The 22,484-nt window shown below is 41.3% G+C and overlaps 1 protein-coding gene across 5 annotated transcripts; it reads left to right on the top strand.

Annotated features, from left to right (window-relative positions):
• The first annotated feature begins 1,961 nt into the window (after positions 1-1,961).
• LOC103704210 (probable tRNA (guanine(26)-N(2))-dimethyltransferase 2) lies at positions 1,962-20,904 on the top strand. 5 transcript variants are annotated; one of them, XM_039134102.1, is made up of 12 exons: positions 1,964-2,328; positions 13,439-13,732; positions 14,723-14,810; positions 14,917-15,038; positions 17,213-17,352; positions 17,430-17,502; positions 17,612-17,700; positions 17,852-17,957; positions 18,090-18,302; positions 19,263-19,491; positions 19,676-19,753; positions 20,332-20,575. In XM_039134102.1, the coding sequence occupies exons 1-12, from the start codon at positions 2,098-2,100 to the stop codon at positions 20,376-20,378; spliced, it is 1,710 nt and encodes a 569-aa protein (XP_038990030.1). In that variant the 5' UTR covers positions 1,964-2,097; the 3' UTR covers positions 20,379-20,575. The 5 variants fall into 5 exon arrangements, with proteins under 5 accessions (XP_038990031.1, XP_038990030.1, XP_038990028.1 ...); XM_039134099.1 differs by having other exon boundaries at positions 1,967-2,328; positions 19,263-19,457; positions 20,332-20,904; XM_039134100.1 differs by lacking the exon at positions 19,676-19,753 and having other exon boundaries at positions 1,965-2,328; positions 19,263-19,457; positions 20,332-20,904.
• Positions 20,905-22,484: the final 1,580 nt, after the last annotated feature.

The following is a 22,484-nucleotide window of genomic DNA, read 5'->3' as shown; positions in this document are numbered from 1 at the left end:
ATAATTATTGCTATAACTGCTTTACTTTAAGAAATAAATTAATTTTATATTAAGAAATAATTAGATTTTTTATAATCATAGTTTATAATTATTAATATATATGTATTAATATATTATATAATAATATATAATGTATATTTATATACATAAAATGTATAAAATGCAAAAAAAAAGAATGTATAAATAATCATTAATGTTATTAATATGATAGAATAAAAATTCTACTAATTAGTCACATACTAATTAGTCATATCCCCCTCGAGGAGGGTAGGGGTAGCATTCCTTAAATAGAAGGGGAGGGGGTTTGGGAGAGGGAAAACCATCCCCTCACCTGAATCCAATGGAAAAATGTTTTCAAAAAAAATAGATTCTATTCTATTTGTTCTACACATATGGAGCCGACCGTCATATTTGCTTACCACCCCAGTCTCCCACCACCTTATTCGATACCAAGTCTCTGACAGATAGAGGCTTTACAAGTGCAGGCCCGGTGAAAGTCAAGCTTACTCTTTTTTTCTTGGCTGATAGAGAGGCCAGATAGAGCTTCGAACTCTTGGAAAACTTGTTGGATGGCAGCCAGGGACTGAAGATCACCTTTAGAGAAAACCAGGAGGTCGTCAGCAAAAAAGAAATTGGAAATTTGGATACTGACACCTAATTTCATACTCCTGAATGCACCCTTGATCATCGCCTTTTCCAGAAGAACAATAAACGCCTCCATAATAATAGCGAAAAGATATGGGGCCAGGGGATCTCCCTGTCGCAGCCCTCTTTGAGATTGGAAGAATCCGACGGGGGACCCGTTGACAAGGATGGAAACCATGGGGTCACCGATGCAGGCCTTAATCCACAAGATCCAGGTTTCAATAAACCCAAGACATTTCAAGGTGTGAAAGAGAAATTGCCGGTTCACGCTGTCGTAGGCTTTCCGAAGATCTACTTTGAGGCAGGCCTTGGCAGCACCAGAAGAAAGATGAAAGTTCCGAACCAGCTCATTGGCAATAAGAATGTTGTCAGTGATTCTTCGGCCCTTAATGAATGCCCTATTATATTTACTATGTCTGATGAACCCGAAATCCCGGTTCCGCCTGAACCAACCACTCACGACATTCTCAAGGCTCTGTTAGCCCAAAAGGAAAGCGTCGAACCGAGCCATCAATAAGTCAGCTCCTTCTACTGCACCTCAAGCACCTCCGGTTCAGGTCTTTGATGATTGTGACCAATATGCTGAAGACTCTCCCGACCCAGGACAGCCTTTTTTTTGAACACGCCACAGCCCCCTTCCTTCCCCTAAACCCAGAACTGAAATGAAAAATTGTTTGAAGGAACAAAGGGAGCAGCTAGCCAAGTTACTAGAAGAGTTGAAGAAAGTGAAGGGGTCTGGAATAAAAACAACATGAAGGGATTAACCCTTTTTCTAGAGGTTTTTTTTTCAAAAAAAGTGAAAGATACCTGACATAGACAAATACGTGGTGAAAACAAGCTGTCAATGAAGGACATAAGCTTGTGTCTTCATAAAATTAGTTCAAAGAGAGACTTCCAAAAAAGATAGTTGCCTCCATTAAGCTTGATTAGGATTAGATTTGAGATATTAGAGATTACAAGGGATGTAGCGGGAGAGGATTCTAGTTTGGGTGAAGAATGTGATATTGTTGACATTATTGGGATAGGAATCTTTGATATGAGAAGAAGCGCTGAATTTGTACAAGGAAGATAGTGATGCCAAGATAGGCTCTGATACTATAAAAGAGATGCAATAAGATGGCTAAAATCCCACTTGATCGGCTAGGATTTTTTTAATTTTGTATTGCATATATATATATATATATATATATATATAAAATATGTACAAGGGTCATTATTAGAAGGAAAATAAGAGAAAAAAACTCAACAACTTATATGGGCTTCTGGGACGGTAGCTTCATTAGGCCCATATTATTCTTGGGCGTTTCTGCGTTCGTTTTAGCAACATTTTATAGCTAAATTCTAACATGCGCCAGCGGCGAGCAATTAGGGTTTCCCGGGAGGTGCGGCCTCCGGAATCGTGGCGCCAACGGTGTGATTCGTTTCGAATTTGGATGTGTTTCATCCGATGGGATGCGGTTCCTCATCGGAACAGCTCTAAGACTGCGTCGAATTCCATCAAAATGGAATCTTTCCTTCTGTTCCTCGGCCTCCTGCCGTCGATTCCACCACCTCGAACAATCGCAGTCGGAGTTTGATATGGGCGACGCCGGAGAGAAGTTCGAAGAGTACACCATCGTCCAAGAAGGGGAGGCCGAGATCCTCTTGCATTCCGGCAACAGAGTCTTCTATAACAAAACCCAGGTGCCGGTTTTGCATTCCGCACCCTTTTTCTTGATTTTCTTTTAATGGTTTTCTAGCTGTTCTTCTGTTGTTTTGGGTTTTTCTTGGGTAAAGATTGGTCCTTTTTGCTTGGTTTTACTGTATTGTCAATAAAAGTTGTTCCTTTTTCATTGTTATCAATGTGAATCTCTGGTTAGATATTGAACTAGTTACATTGTTCGTAGCTTAGAAAACTATGTCCTTTGTAATTTTCTTACTTGATAACTATAAAAATAATCTTATCAGTATTGTGAGATACGGGGCTGAAGTCGGCAGCCCCAGCCGACTTCAGCCCCGTTCCTGATATGGGAGGAACCGGAGAGGATCGCCATCCTCTCCAGCTCCTCCGGGGAACCAAAAGGGGCAAGGACGCCGCGGGTATTCCGCGGCGCCCCCCTAGCCAATCCGCGGCCAATTCACGGCCGCGGATCTCGCCCGACCGCCGCGATTTTCGCGGCGGAGGGCCGTTATGGTGGGGATGATAAAAACCCCACCCTTTCTTCCCTAGGGCACCACCGAACCCCCCTCCTCTCCTCCTTCTCCTCCCTCTTCTTCCTCTGCTCTTGCCTCCCAAGTGGCTGGCGGGCCGCCGGATCCACCACCATCACCACCCGTGCCCTCCCCTGTTTTGGGATCCACTTTCCTTTCGGAAAGCGTCGCCGTCGCCGTCGCCACCGCTTGATCGCCGGATTGAGCAGCCTCGACCGAGATCCCACTGCCTCTGCCACCGCCGGTAAGCCTCCCTCCTCCTTGCTTTCATGGATTTTGTTCTCCCTGTTTCAGCCCCAAGCAACCGAGTCGGTTGCTTCTCCTTCCCGTCGGCCACAGCAACAGTCGCCGGCCGCCATGGCGGCCGGCTAGCCGTCGACCGAGGGGTGACCTCCGGCCACCCAGGCCGGCCACCCCGCCGCCCCTCTCTCTCTCTCTTCTGTCTTTCCTTCTTCCCCTGTCCGTGGGGGGTTTGGGGAAGGAGGAGGCCCATCACGGGCCAAACTGGGCCCGTTGGGCCCTATCCATTGCAGGCCCAACTTGGTCCCAGTCCAGTCCGGTTGGGCCCAGTTGGGCAGTACCTTTGTGGGCCCAACTTGGGCCTAGTTCAGATCTGAACCCGGAACCCGAAACCCGGAACCCGAAACCCGGAACCCAAAATCCGAACCCATTTGGCCAATAAATGAAATTTTTCAGTTCAGCCCCTGATAGTATATTATTTCACAAAAAGGTATGCTGAAATTTGTATTTGATCCCTGTAGGAAAGATTTATTACATAAAGGCCCTCAACTATATTTGTTTGGTCCTTTTACCCAAGTTTTATTACGGAACGGTGCTATGTAATTAGACATTGGTCCCTGAAACGAATTTTTATTGCATAAATGAACAAATTAGAGGCCAACCTTGGGAGGGCCCTATTGGGCCGAGTCTATGTGGGCCCATTGGGCAGTGTCTGATGTGGGCCCTATCGGGCCATGTTCATTATGGACTAACTCTGGGCCCTGTTGGGCCGCGCCCAATAGTATTATTTTTGAATTTTTGCTTAGCTCTGAAATTAACAAGGAATTAATTAAATTTAAATAGGTGAACCTGATCCGCCTATCTGAAGTAGGGATTAAGCGAGAAGAGGTAAGTAATTTAATACTTCAAGTGTAATTTTCAAATTATTTGATAAATAGATTAAATTCTGATAAATGTTTTGTATTCTGTAAAATGGGTCAGACATATTAAATGTTATTTGAAAATTATGTTGTATGCTTTGAAATCCGCAAAATATGATTGGATAATTTATGAAATCTACTTTCTATATATATGCATTCTCAGCATGGCTATGATCTGTTCTGTTCTGGCCCCGCCAATGGGGATTATACGTTGGACCTGTCGACTTGTAATCTGTGAGGAACCGGTTTCGACACCGCACCACCGGTGATTAGAATAGTGGTTTCTGGACACCGTGGCCACCGGTGACTAATAATAGTGGTTTCTGGCACTTTGTGCAACCGATGCCACTGGGTTACGTGGCCGTAGCCTATCATGTTGAGATTATGATATCAGAGTTTTATAAAAACAAAAATGATATTATTTGTGATTTGTTTCAAACATTGTCCTGTATTTTGATCTGATATGCTCTGACCCCACTCTGGGGTATTTTATTGCTTACTGGGCTAGTGTAGCTCATTATTCTGTTTTCTCCATTTTTTTCAAGATCCAGAGGCTTGATTGTACGGGATTGGAGAGTGCGTTAGAGTTTCCGATGATTCTTCAGTTATTGGCATTTTAGTTAGTTTAGTTGGACATTTGAATTATGTTGATATATGTTATTTTGGAATTTTGCAAGACTGCTTTTGAATGTCTTTAATTATTTATGTCAATTTTAAGCATCTGTGATTTACCCTCAAATAAGTTTGAACATCTGTATTTGCTTTGATGTAATCCGTTGCCTTGCACGCCTGCGCGGCCCGCCGTGCGGGCGTGCGGCGTCTGCCGCGCCTCGGGCTCGGGGCGTAACAGATTTGGTGGTATCAGAGCTTAGGTTTCAGATTCATAGGGATTATGTTTGAAACAGTCATATTTGAGCCTAAGTTTTAAGATCCTTAGGATTCGTTGGAAAGTTGAGAGATGGGGTAGTAACTAGACAAAGGGATAATGTTCATTTGCTTTGATTATTTTGTATTATTCTGTTTGGATAAATATTTTTAAAATTTATATATTTTCATTGAATCAGAATGCCGCCTCGCCGTGTCCGTAGCTTGAATCGAATGGTTGGGCGCTCTCGGGGAAGAGCCCCCACTAACCAAACGGGCGAGGCATCGCATAACTCAGGGCCCCAGGGTCAATCAACTCCAGAAGCTGCTGCCGGAAATCAAACTCGGGTGCTCGAACTGATCGAGGAGGTCGTCGGGTTAGTACGCCAACAGAGGCAACAACCTCAGCAACCAGTCCAGCAGGATGTTGCTCCTCCTGAGCAAAGAAGGAGTATTGCAGAATTCAAGAGAATGGCACCTTCGGCTTTTAAAGGCACTACTAGTCCTCAAGAGGCTGAAACCTGGATAGATGAAATGGAGAAAGCCTGCAGGGCAATGGAGTGCACCGATGAAGAAAAGGTCAGATTTGCCACCTATATGCTTCAGGACCGAGCTCATCATTGGTGGATGTCTGTGGAGTGCACATTGGCACCCGAGCAGGAGGCACTTACCTGGCAAAGATTCCGCACCGCATTCTACTCCAAGTATTTTCCCTCCAGTCGCCTGAGGGAGCTAGAGAGGGAATTTCTCAATCTGAATCAAGGAACTATGACTGTGGATGAGTATGAGGCAGAGTTTGACAGGCTATCTCGGTTTGCTCCCACCCTCGTCATGGATGCAGAGTCCCGGATGAGAAGATTTGAAGAAGGATTGAAGCCTCACTTACGTCGGAGTTTGGCCGCAATACACTCGACGAACTATGATGATCTGGTAGATAGGGCTAAGAATCTGGAAATTGTCTGGAAAGAAATATATGATGCCAAAGATAGGAAACAAAAGAAGAGAAGCAGAGATTACGATGCTCGCAGTGGACAGAATTCTAGCAAGACTGCAAAATCTCATAATCAATCTTGGCAATCAGGGAAGCAAGGATCTTATGGAAAAACTATTCAGCAAGAGAAGCATAAGTGTGATGCATGTGGTGGTATGCATAAGACTGAACACTGTAGACGATTATCCGGTGCTTGTTTCAGATGCGGCCAGCAGGGTCATAAGGTAGCTGAGTGTCCTCAACAGGACCTTCGATCAGTTCAGAGGCCTCAAACTACAAGAACCCAGCAAGTGCAAACTTATCATGCTCCGGCTTAGTCAGCTCAGCCTTCTTCTCCTAAGCAGCAGAAAGGGGGGAGACCGCACACACAGGGTCGTATTTATGCACTGACTCAGCAGGATGCTCAGGCATCCAACACTGTGGTATCAGGTACATTGCCAGTTGCTTCTGTTTATGCTCATACATTATTTGATTCTGGTGCTACGCATTCTTTTGTGTCATCTACATTTGTGCAAAAACATGACCTGCCTTATGTGCAATTAGAGTATGATCTGCATGTTAGCACTCCTGCCGGGAGCGGGATGATTAGTAACCAGGTCTGCAAGACTTGTCCGATTCAGATAGTAGGTAGAGACTTGCCTGCTGATTTGATAGTTATAGATATGCATGACTTTGACATAATCCTCGGTATGGACTGGTTAGCATCACAATTTGCCACCATTAATTGCCATGAGAAACGGGTAAACTTTCAGATCCCTGGAGATACCGAATTCAGCTTCGTAGGGAGTGGTGCTTATACCTCCCCTCGAGTTGTCTCCGCTATGCAAATTAAGTAGCTGCTTAGAAAGGGGAGTATGGCGTATATTGCCACAGTGGTTGATACCAGACAATCAGATCAAAGATTGGAAGATATTCGAGTAGTGAATGAATACCCTGATGTCTTTCCGGAAGACCTTCCTGGCTTGCCACCTGATAGAGAAATTGAATTTGCAATTGATTTAATTCCTGGTACCACACCAATCTCTAAGACCCCCTATAGAATGGCTCCAGCTGAAATGAAGGAATTAAAGGAGCAGTTGCAGGATCTTCTTGATAAGGGTTTCATCAGACCTAGTGTTTCACCTTGGGGAGCTCCAGTCTTATTTGTAAAGAAGAAGGATGGTAGTATGAGATTATGTATTGATTATCGAGAGATAAATAAAGCAACAATAAAGAACAAGTATCCTCTACCAAGAATTGATGACTTATTTGATCAGTTAAAGGGTGCTCAGATATTCTCTAAAATTGATCTTCGTTCTGGGTACCATCAGTTAAAGATAAGGGCTGAAGATGTGCCTAAAACTGCTTTTCGTACTCGTTATGGGCACTATGAATTTTTGGTCATGCCTTTTGGACTGACAAATGCCCCTGCAGCTTTTATGGATCTGATGAACAGGGTGTTCAGACCCTTTCTGGACAAATTTGTAGTAGTCTTTATTGATGATATCTTGATCTATTCTGGGAGCCAGGCCGAGCACGAGCAACATTTGAGGTTAGTACTGGAAACCCTAAGACAAGAGCAGTTGTATGGTAAGTTGAAGAAAAGTGAATTCTGGCTAGACAGTGTGATGTTCCTAGGGCATGTAATATCTAAAGAGGGTATCTATGTGGATCCAAAGATGATCGAGGCAGTGGTCAACTGGAGTAGACCCAATAGTGTTACTGAGATTCACAGCTTCTTGGGCCTAGCAGGATATTATAGACGATTTGTTGAGGATTTTTCCTCTATTGCTGCATCTTTGACTCGACTAACTCGTAAAGGAGTTAAGTTTCAGTGGTCAGATAAATATGAACAAAGCTTCCAGGAGCTTAAGCAACGTTTGGTGTCCGCTCCCATCCTTACCCTTCCCTCTAGTGGCGAAGGTTATACCATCTACAGTGATGCCTCAAAGAAAGGATTGGGTTGTGTACTGATGCAGAATGATAAGGTTATTGCATATGCTTCCCGACAATTAAAGTCATATGAGGAGAACTACCCCGTTCATGATCTGGAACTTGCTGCTGTTGTGTTTGCATTAAAAATTTGGAGACATTATTTATATGGTGAATCTTGTAAGGTGTACACTGATCACAAAAGTTTGAAATACCTTTTTACCCAGAAGGAACTAAACATGAGACAGAGAAGATGGTTAGAGTTACTGAAAGATTATGATATGTCTATTCATTACCATCCGGGAAAAGCTAATGTGGTAGCAGATGCACTGAGCAGAAAATCCACTGGTAGTATTGCTGCCTTACTCACCTCAGAGGAAAATTCTGGAAGATCTGAGGAGAGCAGAAATTGAGGTATGTTGGCATGACTCTGATGCACAATTGGCAAACTTACGTGTCCAACCTACCTTGATAGAGAGAATCAGGATTGCTCAAGCAGATGACCCTCAGTTGCAAAAGCTTAGAAGTGATATTGAATCAGGTTCTCAATCAGAATTCAGACTTCATGAGGATGGATCATTGAGATACAGGAACAGAATGTGTATTCCAAATGACTCCGATTTAAAGAATGAAATTATGAAGGAAGCTCATAATACTGGATATACAGTGCATCCTGGGGGTACTAAGATGTATAAGGATTTGAAAGGTACATTTTGGTGGAATAATATAAAGAGAGAAATTGCACAATTTGTGGCTCGGTGTTTGACATGTCAGCAAGTTAAAGCAGAGCATCAAAGACCGGCAGGGTTGTTGCAGCCCCTACCACTTCCTGAATGGAAGTGGGAACACATCACTATGGACTTCGTCTCCGGGTTGCCTCGCACTCTTAAAGGTTATGATGCTATATGGGTGATTGTGGACAGATTGACAAAGTCGGCACACTTTTTGGCATTCAAAGTAGGAATGACCTTGGAAAAGTTTGCAGAGCTCTACATTGAACAAATAGTGAGGTTGCATGGAGTACCCGTATCCATTGTTTCCGATAGGGACTCGCGGTTTGTATCTCACTTTTGGAGTAGTTTGCATAAAGCCTTGGGGACCACTCTGAGCTTCAGCACAGCTTTCCACCCTCAGACTGATGGCCAATCAGAAAGAACCATTCAAACCTTGGAAGATATGCTAAGAGCTTGTGTAATGGATATGAAAGGTTCTTGGGACCGTCACTTGCCTTTAGTTGAGTTTGTATATAATAACAGTTACCAGGCAAGTATTCAAATGGCACCTTATGAGGCTCTATATGGAAGAAAGTGTAGATCACCTATCTGTTGGGATGATGTTGGTAAAAGAAAAATTATGGGCCCCGAGATTGTGCAACAAACAGTAGAGAAGATCCAGCTGATCAGGGAACGCCTCCGGATAGCTCAGAGCAGACAGAAAAGTTATGCAGATAATAGAAGAAGGGAATTGGAATTTCAGATCGGAGATCATGTGTTTCTGAAAGTGTCTCCTACTAAAGGGGTGATGCGATTTGGAATACGCGGAAAACTCAGTCCACGCTATGTCGGCCCCTTTGAGATTCTGGAAAGAGTAGGAGCTGTGGCTTACAAATTGGCACTTCCACCTTCACTGTCTGGAGTTCACAATGTTTTTCATGTTTCTATGTTACGAAAGTATATTCCAGATATGAGCCATGTGGTAGAAGTGGCCCCTTTGCAGCTTAGAGAAGATTTGACATATCCTGAGCAGCCTGTACGAGTGGTTGATAGAAAAGAGCAAGTGTTGAGGAGGCGCACGATTCCTTATGTTAAGATCCAGTGGAGCAATCACTCAAAACGAGAGGCCACGTGGGAGCTGGAGGACGAGATGAAGGAAAAATATCCGGACCTTTTTGCAAGCTAAGGTATGTTAAATTTGGAAGACCTAGAGTTTTTTTTAAATTTCGAGGACGAAATTTTCTTAAGGGGGAGAGAATGTGAGATACGGGGCTGAAGTCGGCAGCCCCAGCCGACTTCAGCCCCGATCCTGATATGGGAGGAACCGGAGAGGATCGCCATCCTCTCCGGCTCCTCCGGGGGACCAAAAGGGGCAAGGACGCCGCGGGTATTCCGCGGCGCCTCCTAGCCAATCCGCGGCCAATTCACGGCCGCGGATCTCGCCCGACCGCCGCGATTTTCGCGGCGGAGGGCCGTTATGGTGGGGACGATAAAAACCCCACCCTTTCTTCCCTAGGGCACCACCGAACCCCCCTCCTCTCCTCCTTCTCCTCCCTCTTCTTCCTCTGCTCTTGCCTCCCAAGTGGCTGGCGGGCCGCCGGATCCACCACCATCACCACCCGTGCCCTCCCCTGTTTTGGGATCCACTTCCCTTTCAGAAAGCGTCGCCGTCGCCGTCGCCACCGCTTGATCGCCGGATTGAGCAGCCTCGATCGAGATCCCACTGCCTCTGCCACCGCCGGTAAGCCTCCCTCCTCCTTGCTTTCATGGATTTTGTTCTCCCTGTTTCAGCCCCAAGCAACCAAGTCGGTTGCTTCTCCTTCCTGTAGGCCACAGCAACAGTCGCCGGCCGCCATGGCGGCCGGCTAGCCATCGACCGAGGGGTGACCTCCGGCCACCCAGGCCGGCCACCCCGCCGCCCCTCTCTCTCTCTCTTCTGTCTTTCCTTCTTCCCCTGTCCGTGGGGGGTTTGGGGAAGGAGGAGGCCCATCACGGGCCAAACTGGGCCCGTTGGGCCCTATCCATTGCAGGCCCAACTTGGGCCCAGTCCAGTCCGGTTGGGCCCAGTTGGGCAGTACCTTTGTGGGCCCAACTTGGGCCTAGTTCAGATCCAAACCCGGAACCCGAAACCCGGAACCCAAAATCCGAACCCATTTGGCCAATAAATGGAATTTTTCAGTTCAGCCCCTGATAGTATATTATTTCACAAAAAGGTATTCTGAAATTTGTATTTGATCCCTGTAGGAAAGATTTATTACATAAAGGCCCTCAACTATATTTGTTTGGTCCTTTTACCCAAGTTTTATTACGGAACGGTGCTATATAATTAGACATTGGTCCCTGAAACGAATTTTTATTGCATAAATGAACAAATTAGAGGCCAACCTTGGGAGGGCCCTATTGGGCCGAGTCTATGTAGGCCCATTGGGCCGTGTCTGATGTGGGCCTTATCGGGCCATGTTCATTATGGACTAACTCTGGGCCCTGTTGGGCTGCGCCCAATAGTATTATTTTTGAATTTTTGCTTAGCTTTGAAATTAACAAGGAATTAATTAAATTTAAATAGGTGAACCTGATCCGCCTATCTGAAGTAGGGATTAAGCGAGAAGAGGTAAGTAATTTAATACTTCAAGTGTAATTTTCAAATTATTTGATAAATAGATTAAATTCTGATAAATGTTTTGTATTCTGTAAAATGGGTCAGACATATTAAATGTTATTTGAAAATTATGTTGTATGCTTTGAAATCCGCAAAATATGATTGGATAATTTATGAAATCTACTTTCTATATATATGCATTCTCAGCATGGCTATGATCTGTTCTGTTCTGGCCCCGCCAATGGGGATTATACGTTGGACCTGTCGACTTGTAATCTGTGAGGAACCGGTTTCGACACCGCACCACCGGTGATTAGAATAGTGGTTTCTGGACACCGTGGCCACCGGTGACTAATAATAGTGGTTTCTGGCACTTTGTGCAACCCATGCCACTGGGTTACGTGGCCGTAGCCTATCATGTTGAGATTATGATATCAGAGTTTTATAAAAACAAAAATGATATTATTTGTGATTTGTTTCAAACATTGTCCTGTATTTTGATCTGATATGCTCTGACCCCACTCTGGGATATTTTATTGCTTACTGGGCTAGTGTAGCTCATTATTCTGTTTTCTCCATTTTTTTCAGATCCAGAGGCTTGATTGCACGGGATTGGGGAGTGCGTTAGAGTTTCCGATGATTCTTCAGTTATTGGCATTTTAGTTAGTTTAGTTGGACATTTGAATTATGTTGGTATATGTTATTTTGGAATTTTGCAAGACTGCTTTTGAATGTCTTTAATTATTTATGTCAATTTTAAGCATCTGTGATTTACCCTCAAATAAGTTTGAACATCTGTATTTGCTTTGATGTAATCCGTTGCCTTGCACGCCTGCGCGGCCCGCCGTGCGGGCGTGCGGCGTCTGCCGCGCCTCGGGCTCGGGGCGTGACAAGTATTACCTGTAATCGTGAGCTATGTGTCAAATGTGAAACAAATGAAAGTGAATTAGTGTTTACACCCATAGTCTAATCCAAGATTTTGGGAACAAATCATGCGTGACCGTGCGGAGGAATCATGAGTCGCCACTTGCCACTCATACAATAGAACATATTGGGTGGTTTACTGCTGGAATTATCTTCCTAGTGAAAACTTTTTAGGAAATAGCAAAGTAATTTGCAAGAACAACCCAAAAGAAGTTACTTGTGTAAGAGAACTACCAGTAACCACCATCCAAAAAAAAAAATATTGTTGAAAATAACTTTCTCTTGTTTCTAATAAAGATAAGAAGGCTTCACTCTCTCTCTCTGGCTCATTGGACATAACAGCAACAATACTGCCAAATGCCATTTGCTTTCTATCTTAGATTGCATAACCCATTGAGCGCATGGTTTAACCCTCCTCCTAGGATTTCAGGAATTGAAATCTTTTATGGCGGTGGATTTTTTTTTCAGCCATTAACGAATATAGATCCCATTCTACTCATAGAGCGAAGATTCAACTTGCTCATATGTGGAAGTTGAGTGACCTATAGAATAGAGATACAATTTGCTTCTATATGAAGGTCGAGTGACATAAATTGAATGTTCAATTGGTGAAGGTTCAGCCTACTGGCATATGAAAGTTGAAAATCTACAAAATGGAAGTTTAACTTACTCGCATGTGAAGACCGAGAGAACCGTAAAGTGGAGGATAAACCTGATCATGTGTGGAGTTCGAGTAACATGTGAAGTTGACGATGGATTTTTAGATCATTCATTATCAGGGAAGTGGTTCAATACTCGCTTATAAGCAAAGGAATCAAGTTAGATTTGAGTGAAAAAGTTCTCATGATTGGAGCAGCAGAGTCAAACTCTTGTCATGGTTAATTATTTTATTGGTTTACATAGATGCTGTATTACAATCATTATCAATTAAATCAACTTCTCTTTCTTCAATCTTTCGTGTTATTCTTTTTTATATCAATCACTGAACAAATTTAAGTCCTCTTGGTGTGAGAAAGAACTTGGGTACCTCTAATCAATCTAGCTAGAAGCTACTATCGATCACAAATAGGAAGTTAAAAATACACAAACAATTAGAATCTGTATTGACTTAATATATCAGTTGAACAATGGCTAGCATCATAACATTTTATAGTTTTTCTTTTGACCAATGAGATACATTGCTAGTTTTTCTAGTTGTGAGCTTCTTGCTTTGGTTAAACTTGGCATGTAACTGGATAGTTTGATATTTTACAATTTTTATCCATTCCATAAAACTTCCATGGGTTTGAAGTTTTCTTTTTTCTTGTGTTAATTTCTTCTTACTTCTGCTGTTTTCATCATAGGGTCCAAAATTTGTAATTTTGTTAATCAAAAGCACTGCTTCAGCATGTCTCACTTGTGTTCTTCTTTGCCTGATGACAATTTTTATATTTGTGATCAGGTTAATAATAGAGATATGTCCATTGCCATTTTGAGAACTTTTATCTCAAAATGCAAGGAAGAGCATGCTACAAAGTTTAGTAGAAAGGCACATCTAGCATCAAAGATGCCAGAGGGTACGCCTCCAGGACCCATATCAGAGGAATCAAACATTGTTCAAGATGAAGAACCACAGGAAGATTGTGAGATGAAGCTAAATCAATCTCTATATGAAATGGAAACTATCTTGAGAGAATCTCATAAGACTATTGCTTCAAAAGAAAAGGAAGAATTGAAGGCACCCAAAGTCCTTGAGGTACATCTTTAAATTTTCCTTCTCAGCTGAACTTGGCTCCACTCAAGTGCATCTCCACTCAGATCCAATCAAGTCTTCATTAGATAAAGGGGTATTCTACATCAATAATCCGAGCTATTGGATATAATCTACTGTCTTCAAACTACTTATACATTAAAAATCATATAATTTCGAGACCTCTAGCCTATACCTCAAGTGATTAAAAAATATACATAATTTTATGTTATTTGGACTATCCAATTTCTTGAGACTTGATGCATAGGCTAGGGATCCCCAAATCACAAATTTTTTTTTTTGTGTATAAATAATTTACAGATAGTAAATCGTATCCAATAACTCAGATTATTGTTGTGGGACTATCATTCAATATAGATCTGACTGGATCTAAAAGGAGATCCACTCGAAGGTCTGGTTGAATGGATCTCCACTCTAATCCAGTAGATCCCGATGGGATAATGGGGGTCCTACATTGATGATTTAAGCCTTCGGATGTGATCTAGTGCCTTTAAGCTGCTTACACACCAAAAATCATACAACTTCGAGATCCATGACCTATGCATCAATTGGTCAAAAAACATGCATTATTTCATGTAATTTAGATTGTTCAATTTTTGGATCATTTGATATATAGATTAGACGCCTCCAAATCACATAAATTTTAGTATATAAGCAGTTTAAAGATAGTAGATCACATCAAACAACTCGAATCATTGATATTGGATTTGAGTCGAGGTTTGCTTAACTGGATCCTAGTCTAGCCCTTCTCTCTCTCTCTCTATCTATCTCTCTCTCTCTCTCTCTATCTCTCTCTCTCTCTCTCTCTCTCTATATATATATATATATATATATATATATATAATGATTCATAAGGAAGTCAGATTCATCTTATGCAGCACTGAAAATTCTTCAATGAGTTTCTTATTCGTAAATCCACTTGGGGAAAATTGAAATCAATCATAAACTTGTTTCTTGTTCATCATGAGTCTGCAGGCTTTGGCTGCTTCTGGATTAAGATCTATTAGATATGCCCGTGAAATTGATGAACTTGGTCAAATCGTGGCTCTAGATTGTGATAAAGGTATCTTCAAGTTTTCTATTTCTCAATAGAACTGTCATATGCTGGTATTTTGTGTAAGGACAATGCTTTGGATGGGATATGAATGGTGTCACTTGCCATGCTGCAGTATGTATAGAAGCTTGCAAGAGAAATGTACAATTCAATGGCTCTGTGGCATCTTCAAAGGTGGAAGCTCATCTTGCTGATGCTCGAGTATACATGCTCACCCATCCAAAAGAATTTGATGTGGTATTCTTTGTTCCCTTCCGTTTATGCATCTTAAGTTCATCTTTCTTAAAATCTTTGCTTCAAAAGCGGTATTGTTTCAGAAATCCATTGCCCATTGCAAAACAGTGTAGCCCAAGTAGATACGTGATTTCTGCATATAAAACATGAACAATTTCTTAATATGGAAGCATGAGAAGATATTCGCTGGAAAACGTGGCAGTTTTTTATACTTTAATAAAACTTTTCCTGTGCAAATCTTGAAGGCACATGGCATTTTGAGTAGGAGTTTTTCTTACCAAGTGCTTGGATTTGTTTTTAGCCTTTTGATGGAAATAGTATGGACCTTCCGCTCAAAGGTCATACCTTTTCCTTCTACCTACCCCATCCCACTACCCTTTCATTATGGAATGAATGCATAGGTGGTGTGCGGACAGTGGTGACTGACTGTGATAGTGTTGGGTATTAAAGGCAGACCTGCCTCTCTCTCATTTCTCTGGACCTTATGGTGCCAAAGAAGAATCAAATAGAAGCAACTATGGTATAAGAGGGTCTTAGCTCTGTGTTGGATGGCCTGAAAGGAAAACAATTCAAGGTTTTTCTCAGAAAGAAAGATCAGGGCAATTCATTGATTCATAATATAGCTCTTTCAAGGACTGGTCTGTCCTCCTCGGCAGCAAAGACAAACTTCACTCTCTAATTGGAAGTTATCATCCATCCACTCTCTACCTCTTACTATTTCTGGGATCCTTTATGCTCTCCCATAACTCCTATGCATGGATTACTCCTCTTTCTTTTTTCTCTGTCCCCTCTCTTCTTCTTTTCTTATCTTTGTAATTAACAATTTTCAAGTTTCAATAAATGAATGGATTCATCTTCCCTTTAACAACAACAGCAACAGTAGATGATAATAAAGATGAAAAGAAATTCTGACAGTGGCAACAATAAATAACAATTGATGTTAAAGGAGATGGGTGCTGATGGTGGTAGAGAGGCTCTGGTGAAGGAACAACTTTATGCTACCATTCACGGGCAAGATACAAATTTTCAAGTAGTGCTAGAGGTAAATTGGTGATGCCTGTTAATATGAATGAGTAGTAAATCACTTCACATAATATGTTAACTTGGTTGTCATTAGAGAAGCTATTTAGGTCTTTTTCCCAGGTCCAGAATAACTGAATTAATAATGAAAAAGCTTGGTAGAGAAATTTGAGTGTTTGCAGTCAACTGTGTAAATAAAATGCTGCAAAAGGAGGTCTATAGGTCAAGTTGTGCTTCTGGTAATCCATCTTACTCTAATATAAAAAAAAAGTTAATTAATGTTTGTCTTTGCAAGCTTTTGGTAATAAAAGGATACATGGACTAAACTTCAGCATGAGTTGGATTCCGGGAAGATCTTATCACCTGTCAGGGTTTTGATTTAGCTCGTATGTGGAAAGCGGGAGCAAACCAATGAGAAGGAGAAGCCGGCAAGCATATATTATCCCTATTTTTTCTGGATTGGATAAAAAAGCCTGGAGAAGGAAGTAGTTGTCCTTGAAAACAGAGATGGTTGTGCTAAACACCACCCTATCTCTTTGAAGTTCTTCTCTTCCAATTTAAATTTAAAATAAGAGGCCTTGCCAAGTTGTTCTTATCACGCCAATAAGTTCTTCTGGCATCCAAAGACCCCCAATCTTTAAGTTATCTGGGGTGTTAAGTTTTTAAGATCATGTGAATTTGATGATTCATGGAGTGTTGCTACCTGGAATGCATGAGAATTTTTCTGTTGGTGATAGCTCTGATACCAAAAATGATCCTGAGTTACTCTGAATTTTTTAAGTAGTCTTGATAAAGTAGCCTAGACACAAACAATCAGTTTTCCTCCAAGTGCTTATATATGAAAATGATTCTTGTGTTAGTAATACCATCCTACTTGCTTTAATAGCCTTGAACAAAAATCTGAAGGGACATTACTCCAAAGGTTTATTTTCACATTAATTTAAGAACTTATATATGTGATAATTAGTCTCCTTCTGGATGTGAACCATGACAATAATATGAAGAAAGCTTCTTTACAATAACACATTCAGTATTCTATCAGCTACTATGTGAGATTTCATCATCGTCAAACTTTGAAGTTCTAGAAAATGGTATATATCAGGATGTGACCTGACTTCATGGATTTTTCAAAATTGTATTGGTGGCTGTTGTATCAGGTTGATCTTGATCCCTATGGATCACCTTCTGTGTTCTTGGACTCTGCAATCCAGACAGTTGTGGATGGTGGTCTGTTAATGTGCACGGCTACTGATTTAGCAGTGCTCTGCGGGGGCAATGCAGCAGTTTGCTATTCCAAGTAAGATTCCATACTTCAGCTAAACTGAAAATTTGCTACTTTTGAGTGCTTACATTATTGGCTGATGTGCAAATCAGGTATGGTTCCTATCCATTGAAAGGAAAATATTGCCATGAGATGGCATTGAGGATCCTTCTTGCCTGCATTGAGGTGCTTTGACATCCATATGCAGTTCTTTTACTCAACAACATATCAACTGATGCAGTTTTTTTTCTTCTTTTCTTCTTTTCTTCTTTTCCTTTGTGCTCTTACGATGCAGACCCACGCAAACCGTCATAAGCGTTATATTGTTCCCATCCTCTCTGTACACATGGATTTCTATATCCGGGTTTTCGTGCGCATATTCACGTGCATTTTCTATCCCTTTCATTTAATTGTAGAACTTAGCTATTTCCTTTATAATTAGTTAGGCAGTTTGCTTTCTTGCTTGTTTATGTTATTCTGCATGATATATTCTTTGTTGATCAGTGGATATTCTTGGTTGTCAATTAATATGCAGTTCTGCTAATGAAGTGAAGAACACTCCTCTTAGACTCTCATATGTGTATCAGTGTATTGGTTGTGATTCTTTTCACCTGCAAAGTCTTGGGAGGACTTCAATTAAGGTGATCTTCTTGTTGACTCACGTTAGTCTTTTTTCTCACAGATGATAATCTTTCATTAGATCATGTAATCCAGCTTTGCACCATTACATACATCTTATGAGTTCTGTTCTCTGGTCTCTTTATGAACTTAAGAACAACAGTGTGAAGCATGCACCGGGTTTTGGTCCTGTTGTTCCTCAAGAGTGCAGTAATTGTGGGAAGAAATTCAACATGGGAGGACCTATATGGTCTGCTCCTATACATGACCAAGAATGGGTGGCTTCTATGTTAGCAAATGTTAAAGCCATGAAGGATAGATATCCTGCATATGAGAAAATTTCAGCGGTACTTACAACAGTGTTAGAGGTATAACATTGCTTTTCATGTTTGCAATTCCATTCTTCTTGAGTCATAGAATGCCTTTCTATATTGCTAATATTTTTTTATGGATACCTTTCATACTTTGAAACAGGTTGGTTAATGGTAACATAAATGTTGGTTGTAGCTATAACCATGATAAATGCAGCCTACTATCTTGCATTCTACTTGTTAGTAGAAACAATACCAAGTAGTCAACAAACTATGCTATTGTCCACAATTTTCGATGTATGCTCCAAGCAAAAGTGGGAAATAGTCCTATAACAAACAAACACTTTGGAAAATCTTTATAGGGACCACAGAAGTATAGCTCTTTTAGACGAATAGATCTGTGCTAAATGTCACGCCCCCATCTCCGCGAGGCACGTGAGGCACCCAGTGCCCACGTGGGGGCACATGAGAGGGGAACATGAGGCTCCCCTGCCAGATATTGTTCGGTTCCGGAGCTTCACGCAAGCGTCCTTCACCCCTCCCTGATTTTGTTTTCTACCTAAAACGCGTCTGCAGGATTAGGAGACACCCGCCTCATATGCTCAGGCTCTGGAACGAGTCTTTCCGATGTGGGACTATTGGGCCTCAATACCCTTCCCACCATCGGACAAGAGCCGTCCTCAGCTCTGATACCAAATTCACAGCCCCCGTCTCCGCGAGGCACGTGAGGCACCCAGTGCCCACGTGGGGGCCACATGAGGGGGAACACGGGGCAGGGGAGCGTGACACTATCCATGTCAGTGGGGAACTTAAAAGTGTTTACATTAATTTTTTTTATAAAAGGTTATAGGTGAAATTACTGTCTGAGACATAACTTTGTTGATTTAGTAGTTTTGTTGAGTCATGCAACAATGACAAAGTTATGATGAACACAATAGTGATTCTCTCCCCCTCTCCCTGTCCCTCTCCCTCTCTCCCAGCATATGTCCACTTATCATGATAGTTTATTGCATGCAGGAGTTGCCTGATGTCCCTCTATTTGTCAGTCTTCACAACTTGTGCACCACTCTCAAATGTACCCCTCCACCTGCTGCCATGCTCCGCTCTGCGGTGATTAATGCTGGGTATCGCATCTCAGGCAGCCATGTGAATCCACTAGCACTGAAAACTGATGCCCCAATGGATGTCATCTGGGACATCATGCGCTGCTGGGTAGTTTACCTCTCATTTATTTATTTACTTCTCAGTAAGTGTTAGTCTTCAAGTATCAGATACATGATATCCTCGACCTCTGCTTTCTTCCATTCTTTTCCACTTTTTATAGACTATCTTTTCAGTCTTTGTAACTAGTGTGCTAATTATGAATCTTGAATTGTTTTTATAACTGATCGAGCGGTTTCTCTATTGATATGGATTTTTCCTTTACATAGGTCAACAATCATCCGGTGAAAACTCGACCTGCAAATCAGCCAGGAACAGTGATTCTTTCCAAAGAACCAACTCTGCGGGTGCAGCTCAATCTTTTCATTAATTTGACTAGATTCATTCATTGTCCACATTTTGACTACTTGTTTCTACTTTGGTTTAATTTAATTGGACCCGGAAATATAAAATGACAGAATGATTGTTGAGAGGCTAACGGCTTTCTGTTACAATGTACTCTTAATAGTAGTTGGATGCAAGAGATAAACGTGCTTAAAAATTTGGGTGGTCTGACCTCCCTTTGAATCCAAAATAAAATAAAAAAAAAAGCAAAAGGAAAACCAATAGACGCCCTTGCACGAGTTGCGCCTGTTCTTGGGGGAGGTTATGCATTCGAGTCTTGTGTGGTGCATCTTCTAGTATTTGAACTTGTGTATTTTACTTTGGATTGCTCTTCTCTCAATGTGTTGTGAACATAAAAGAAATCTAATCACCAAGTTTGTCTGGACAACCTCTGAAATCTTGACCAGGTTTCTTGCAGTTCTATGTCAGTCCACTAGATCAAAATTTCATGGATCAGTCACATGCTAGTTTGGAGTTTTCATTCCTAATTTGAAATTCTTTACCCATGATTTACTGTTTTACCTGATGCTTAAATGTTCAGGCAAATTTTGCTCAAGCAGTCACCGCATCCTGGAAAACTCAAGCTGAGAAGGTGCGGCGGTTCGTTCCGAACCCAGAGAGGAATTGGGGTCCAAAGATCCGGGGAGGCCGGCAGATCAAAAGCAAGCATGCTTCTACATTGGGTCAAATGAGTGTCAATGGACTAGTTAGCCATGAAAGAAGAAATGGACCTCAGTTGGTTGCACTGGAGACTGATGAGCGGCATGAGCACATTGGCCACAAAGGAGATGAACCAGATTCAAAGCGTGAGAGAGATCTGTGATGGTTCTGCTGCCAGTCATGATGAGAAGGTTGATCTCCAAGTAATTTGGAATCCTACTGTATTCATTTTTTGGTGAACCTGTATAGTAAGACAGTTCTTTTGATGTGAATCTGATAAATCAGTTGATTGCTTCTCAAAAACTTCCAAGATTCAAAGGGTAAATAGGGGCATGTGGAACAGTTGATTGTAGTTCTTGTGCAGGATAAGCACACTGGAAGCTTCACACAATTAGTGTCGTCCTGACTCGAGCTTTCCACAATCTTTTTCTTCTCTTTCTTAGAATTTTCTACTCCTTTGGTTTCCCTTTTTTTTTCTTTTCTTTTGCTATCTAATTAGGAGCCTAATACACCTTGGAAATCAGATTTTGGATCTTGGAATTTGTTGACGGGAAGCTTTTGATCAAAAAATTTAAATAATAATTTATAGCTGGTCATTTTTGAGTGATGTCTTGAGCATATTGTAGCATGGAAATTTTTTTGCTGCCCATAGATCATGGTGTTTAAGAATTGGACTGGAATGGATTTGGGCTCTTAGCATGATAGCGACATTAAAGATTAAACAAGAGGGAGCATGTAAGGGCTCGTACAAGTATATGTTTAGTTGTGTATGGGTTGGATTAGATTGGATTTATACATTTAGTCTATCGAGGATACCAAGATTTAAACAGATGGAGCATTTAAAGATCCATATATGCATGTTTTAAGTTTCAAATCAATTGCACTAGTTGCTTATTAGAAGTATTTAAGGATACATGCTGGCATATCTTTACTTCCATATTAATTGTGCTTGTTGTGCATTTGGAGTATGTGAAGATTCATGCAAACAGATGTTTAGCTCTAGTCTATTGACTAGTTATGCATTAGAAAGATCTTATATAATTTACAAGGTGAAGGAATTTAAATAATAATTTTTAGCTAATCTTTTTAGATGAAGTTGCAAAACTCTACATATTTAATGGAGAATTAGGGTATTTTTGGATTCCCAAACAAAATACTATATGGATAAATTTCTCCAAGCTGATTTGAAAGAAGAGACACACCGAGGGGGAAAAAAAACTCGCAAGGACGCAAGGAAAACCCAAGCATAATATCTCGAAAAATAGGGACAACATTTCTAAAGATAATTTTTCTTATAGGGCTCGTTTGGTTCGCGGAAAAAGAAATAGAAAAAGTGTGGTCAACGAGAAAGTAAAGAAATGCTTCTTGTTTGGTTGGAGTTTTCAAAGGAAAAAGACGGAAAAGTTATATTTCCGTGGGAATATGATTTCCACATTTCATAGAAAAGTATTTTCCATGAGAAACATGGAAAAGTTACTTTCCTGTGAGCCGAAAATCGAAACATTTTTATTTTTTTTCCAAAAAGGCCCTTCAGTATTAAAGAGGCATTAAAAATCTAATTTTTATTAAAGATATAATAGAAATTACACATAATTTTTTTAGGAAAGTGGATGGTCAACCAAACATAAGCACTCTGAAAATCTGTCACTTTCTCATGGTCAACCAAACATGCCAAAAGTACTTTCCCAGACATCTTCTTTCCAGAAATCTGCTACTCGGGAATTATATTCCTACGAGAGAAAATGCTTTCCGCGAACCAAACGAGCCCGTATTGGTTGCTAAGAATCAAAAATTCTTTGCAATAGTAAAATATCCCTCTGCTAGGGCCGGCCCAACTCTTAGGCGACTGTGGCGGTCGCCTAAGCCCCAATCCAAAGAAAGCCAACTGCAGAAAAAGCCTCAAAGATAAAACAGAAAGGAAAAAGATCCCTCTTAGTGAGTTCGTCTTAGGCCGGCCCACTGCAGGGAAGGCCTCAAAAATAAAACAGAAAGAAAAAAGATCTTTTTTAGTGAGTTCGCCTTAGGGCTCTAAAT

The sequence above is a fragment of the Phoenix dactylifera genome, chromosome 15 (assembly GCF_009389715.1).
Source record: "Phoenix dactylifera cultivar Barhee BC4 chromosome 15, palm_55x_up_171113_PBpolish2nd_filt_p, whole genome shotgun sequence".
In the NCBI taxonomy this organism is placed as follows: Eukaryota; Viridiplantae; Streptophyta; class Magnoliopsida; order Arecales; family Arecaceae; genus Phoenix; species Phoenix dactylifera.
Note: the sequence above shows the minus strand (reverse complement) of the source record. Positions and strands in the feature narration are given on the sequence as shown.

Excerpts from the sequence above, each read along its gene's own strand:
- LOC103704210 (XM_039134099.1), top strand. The coding sequence starts at position 2,098 with ATGCGGTTCCTCATCGGAACAGCTCTAAGACTGCGTCGAATTCCATCA. Across the intron at positions 17,701-17,851 it reads GTTTTCGTGCGCATATTCAC|TTCTGCTAATGAAGTGAAGA; the intron begins GTGCATTTTCTA and ends ATTAATATGCAG. Across the intron at positions 19,458-19,675 it reads GGGACATCATGCGCTGCTGG|GTCAACAATCATCCGGTGAA; the intron begins GTAGTTTACCTC and ends TCCTTTACATAG.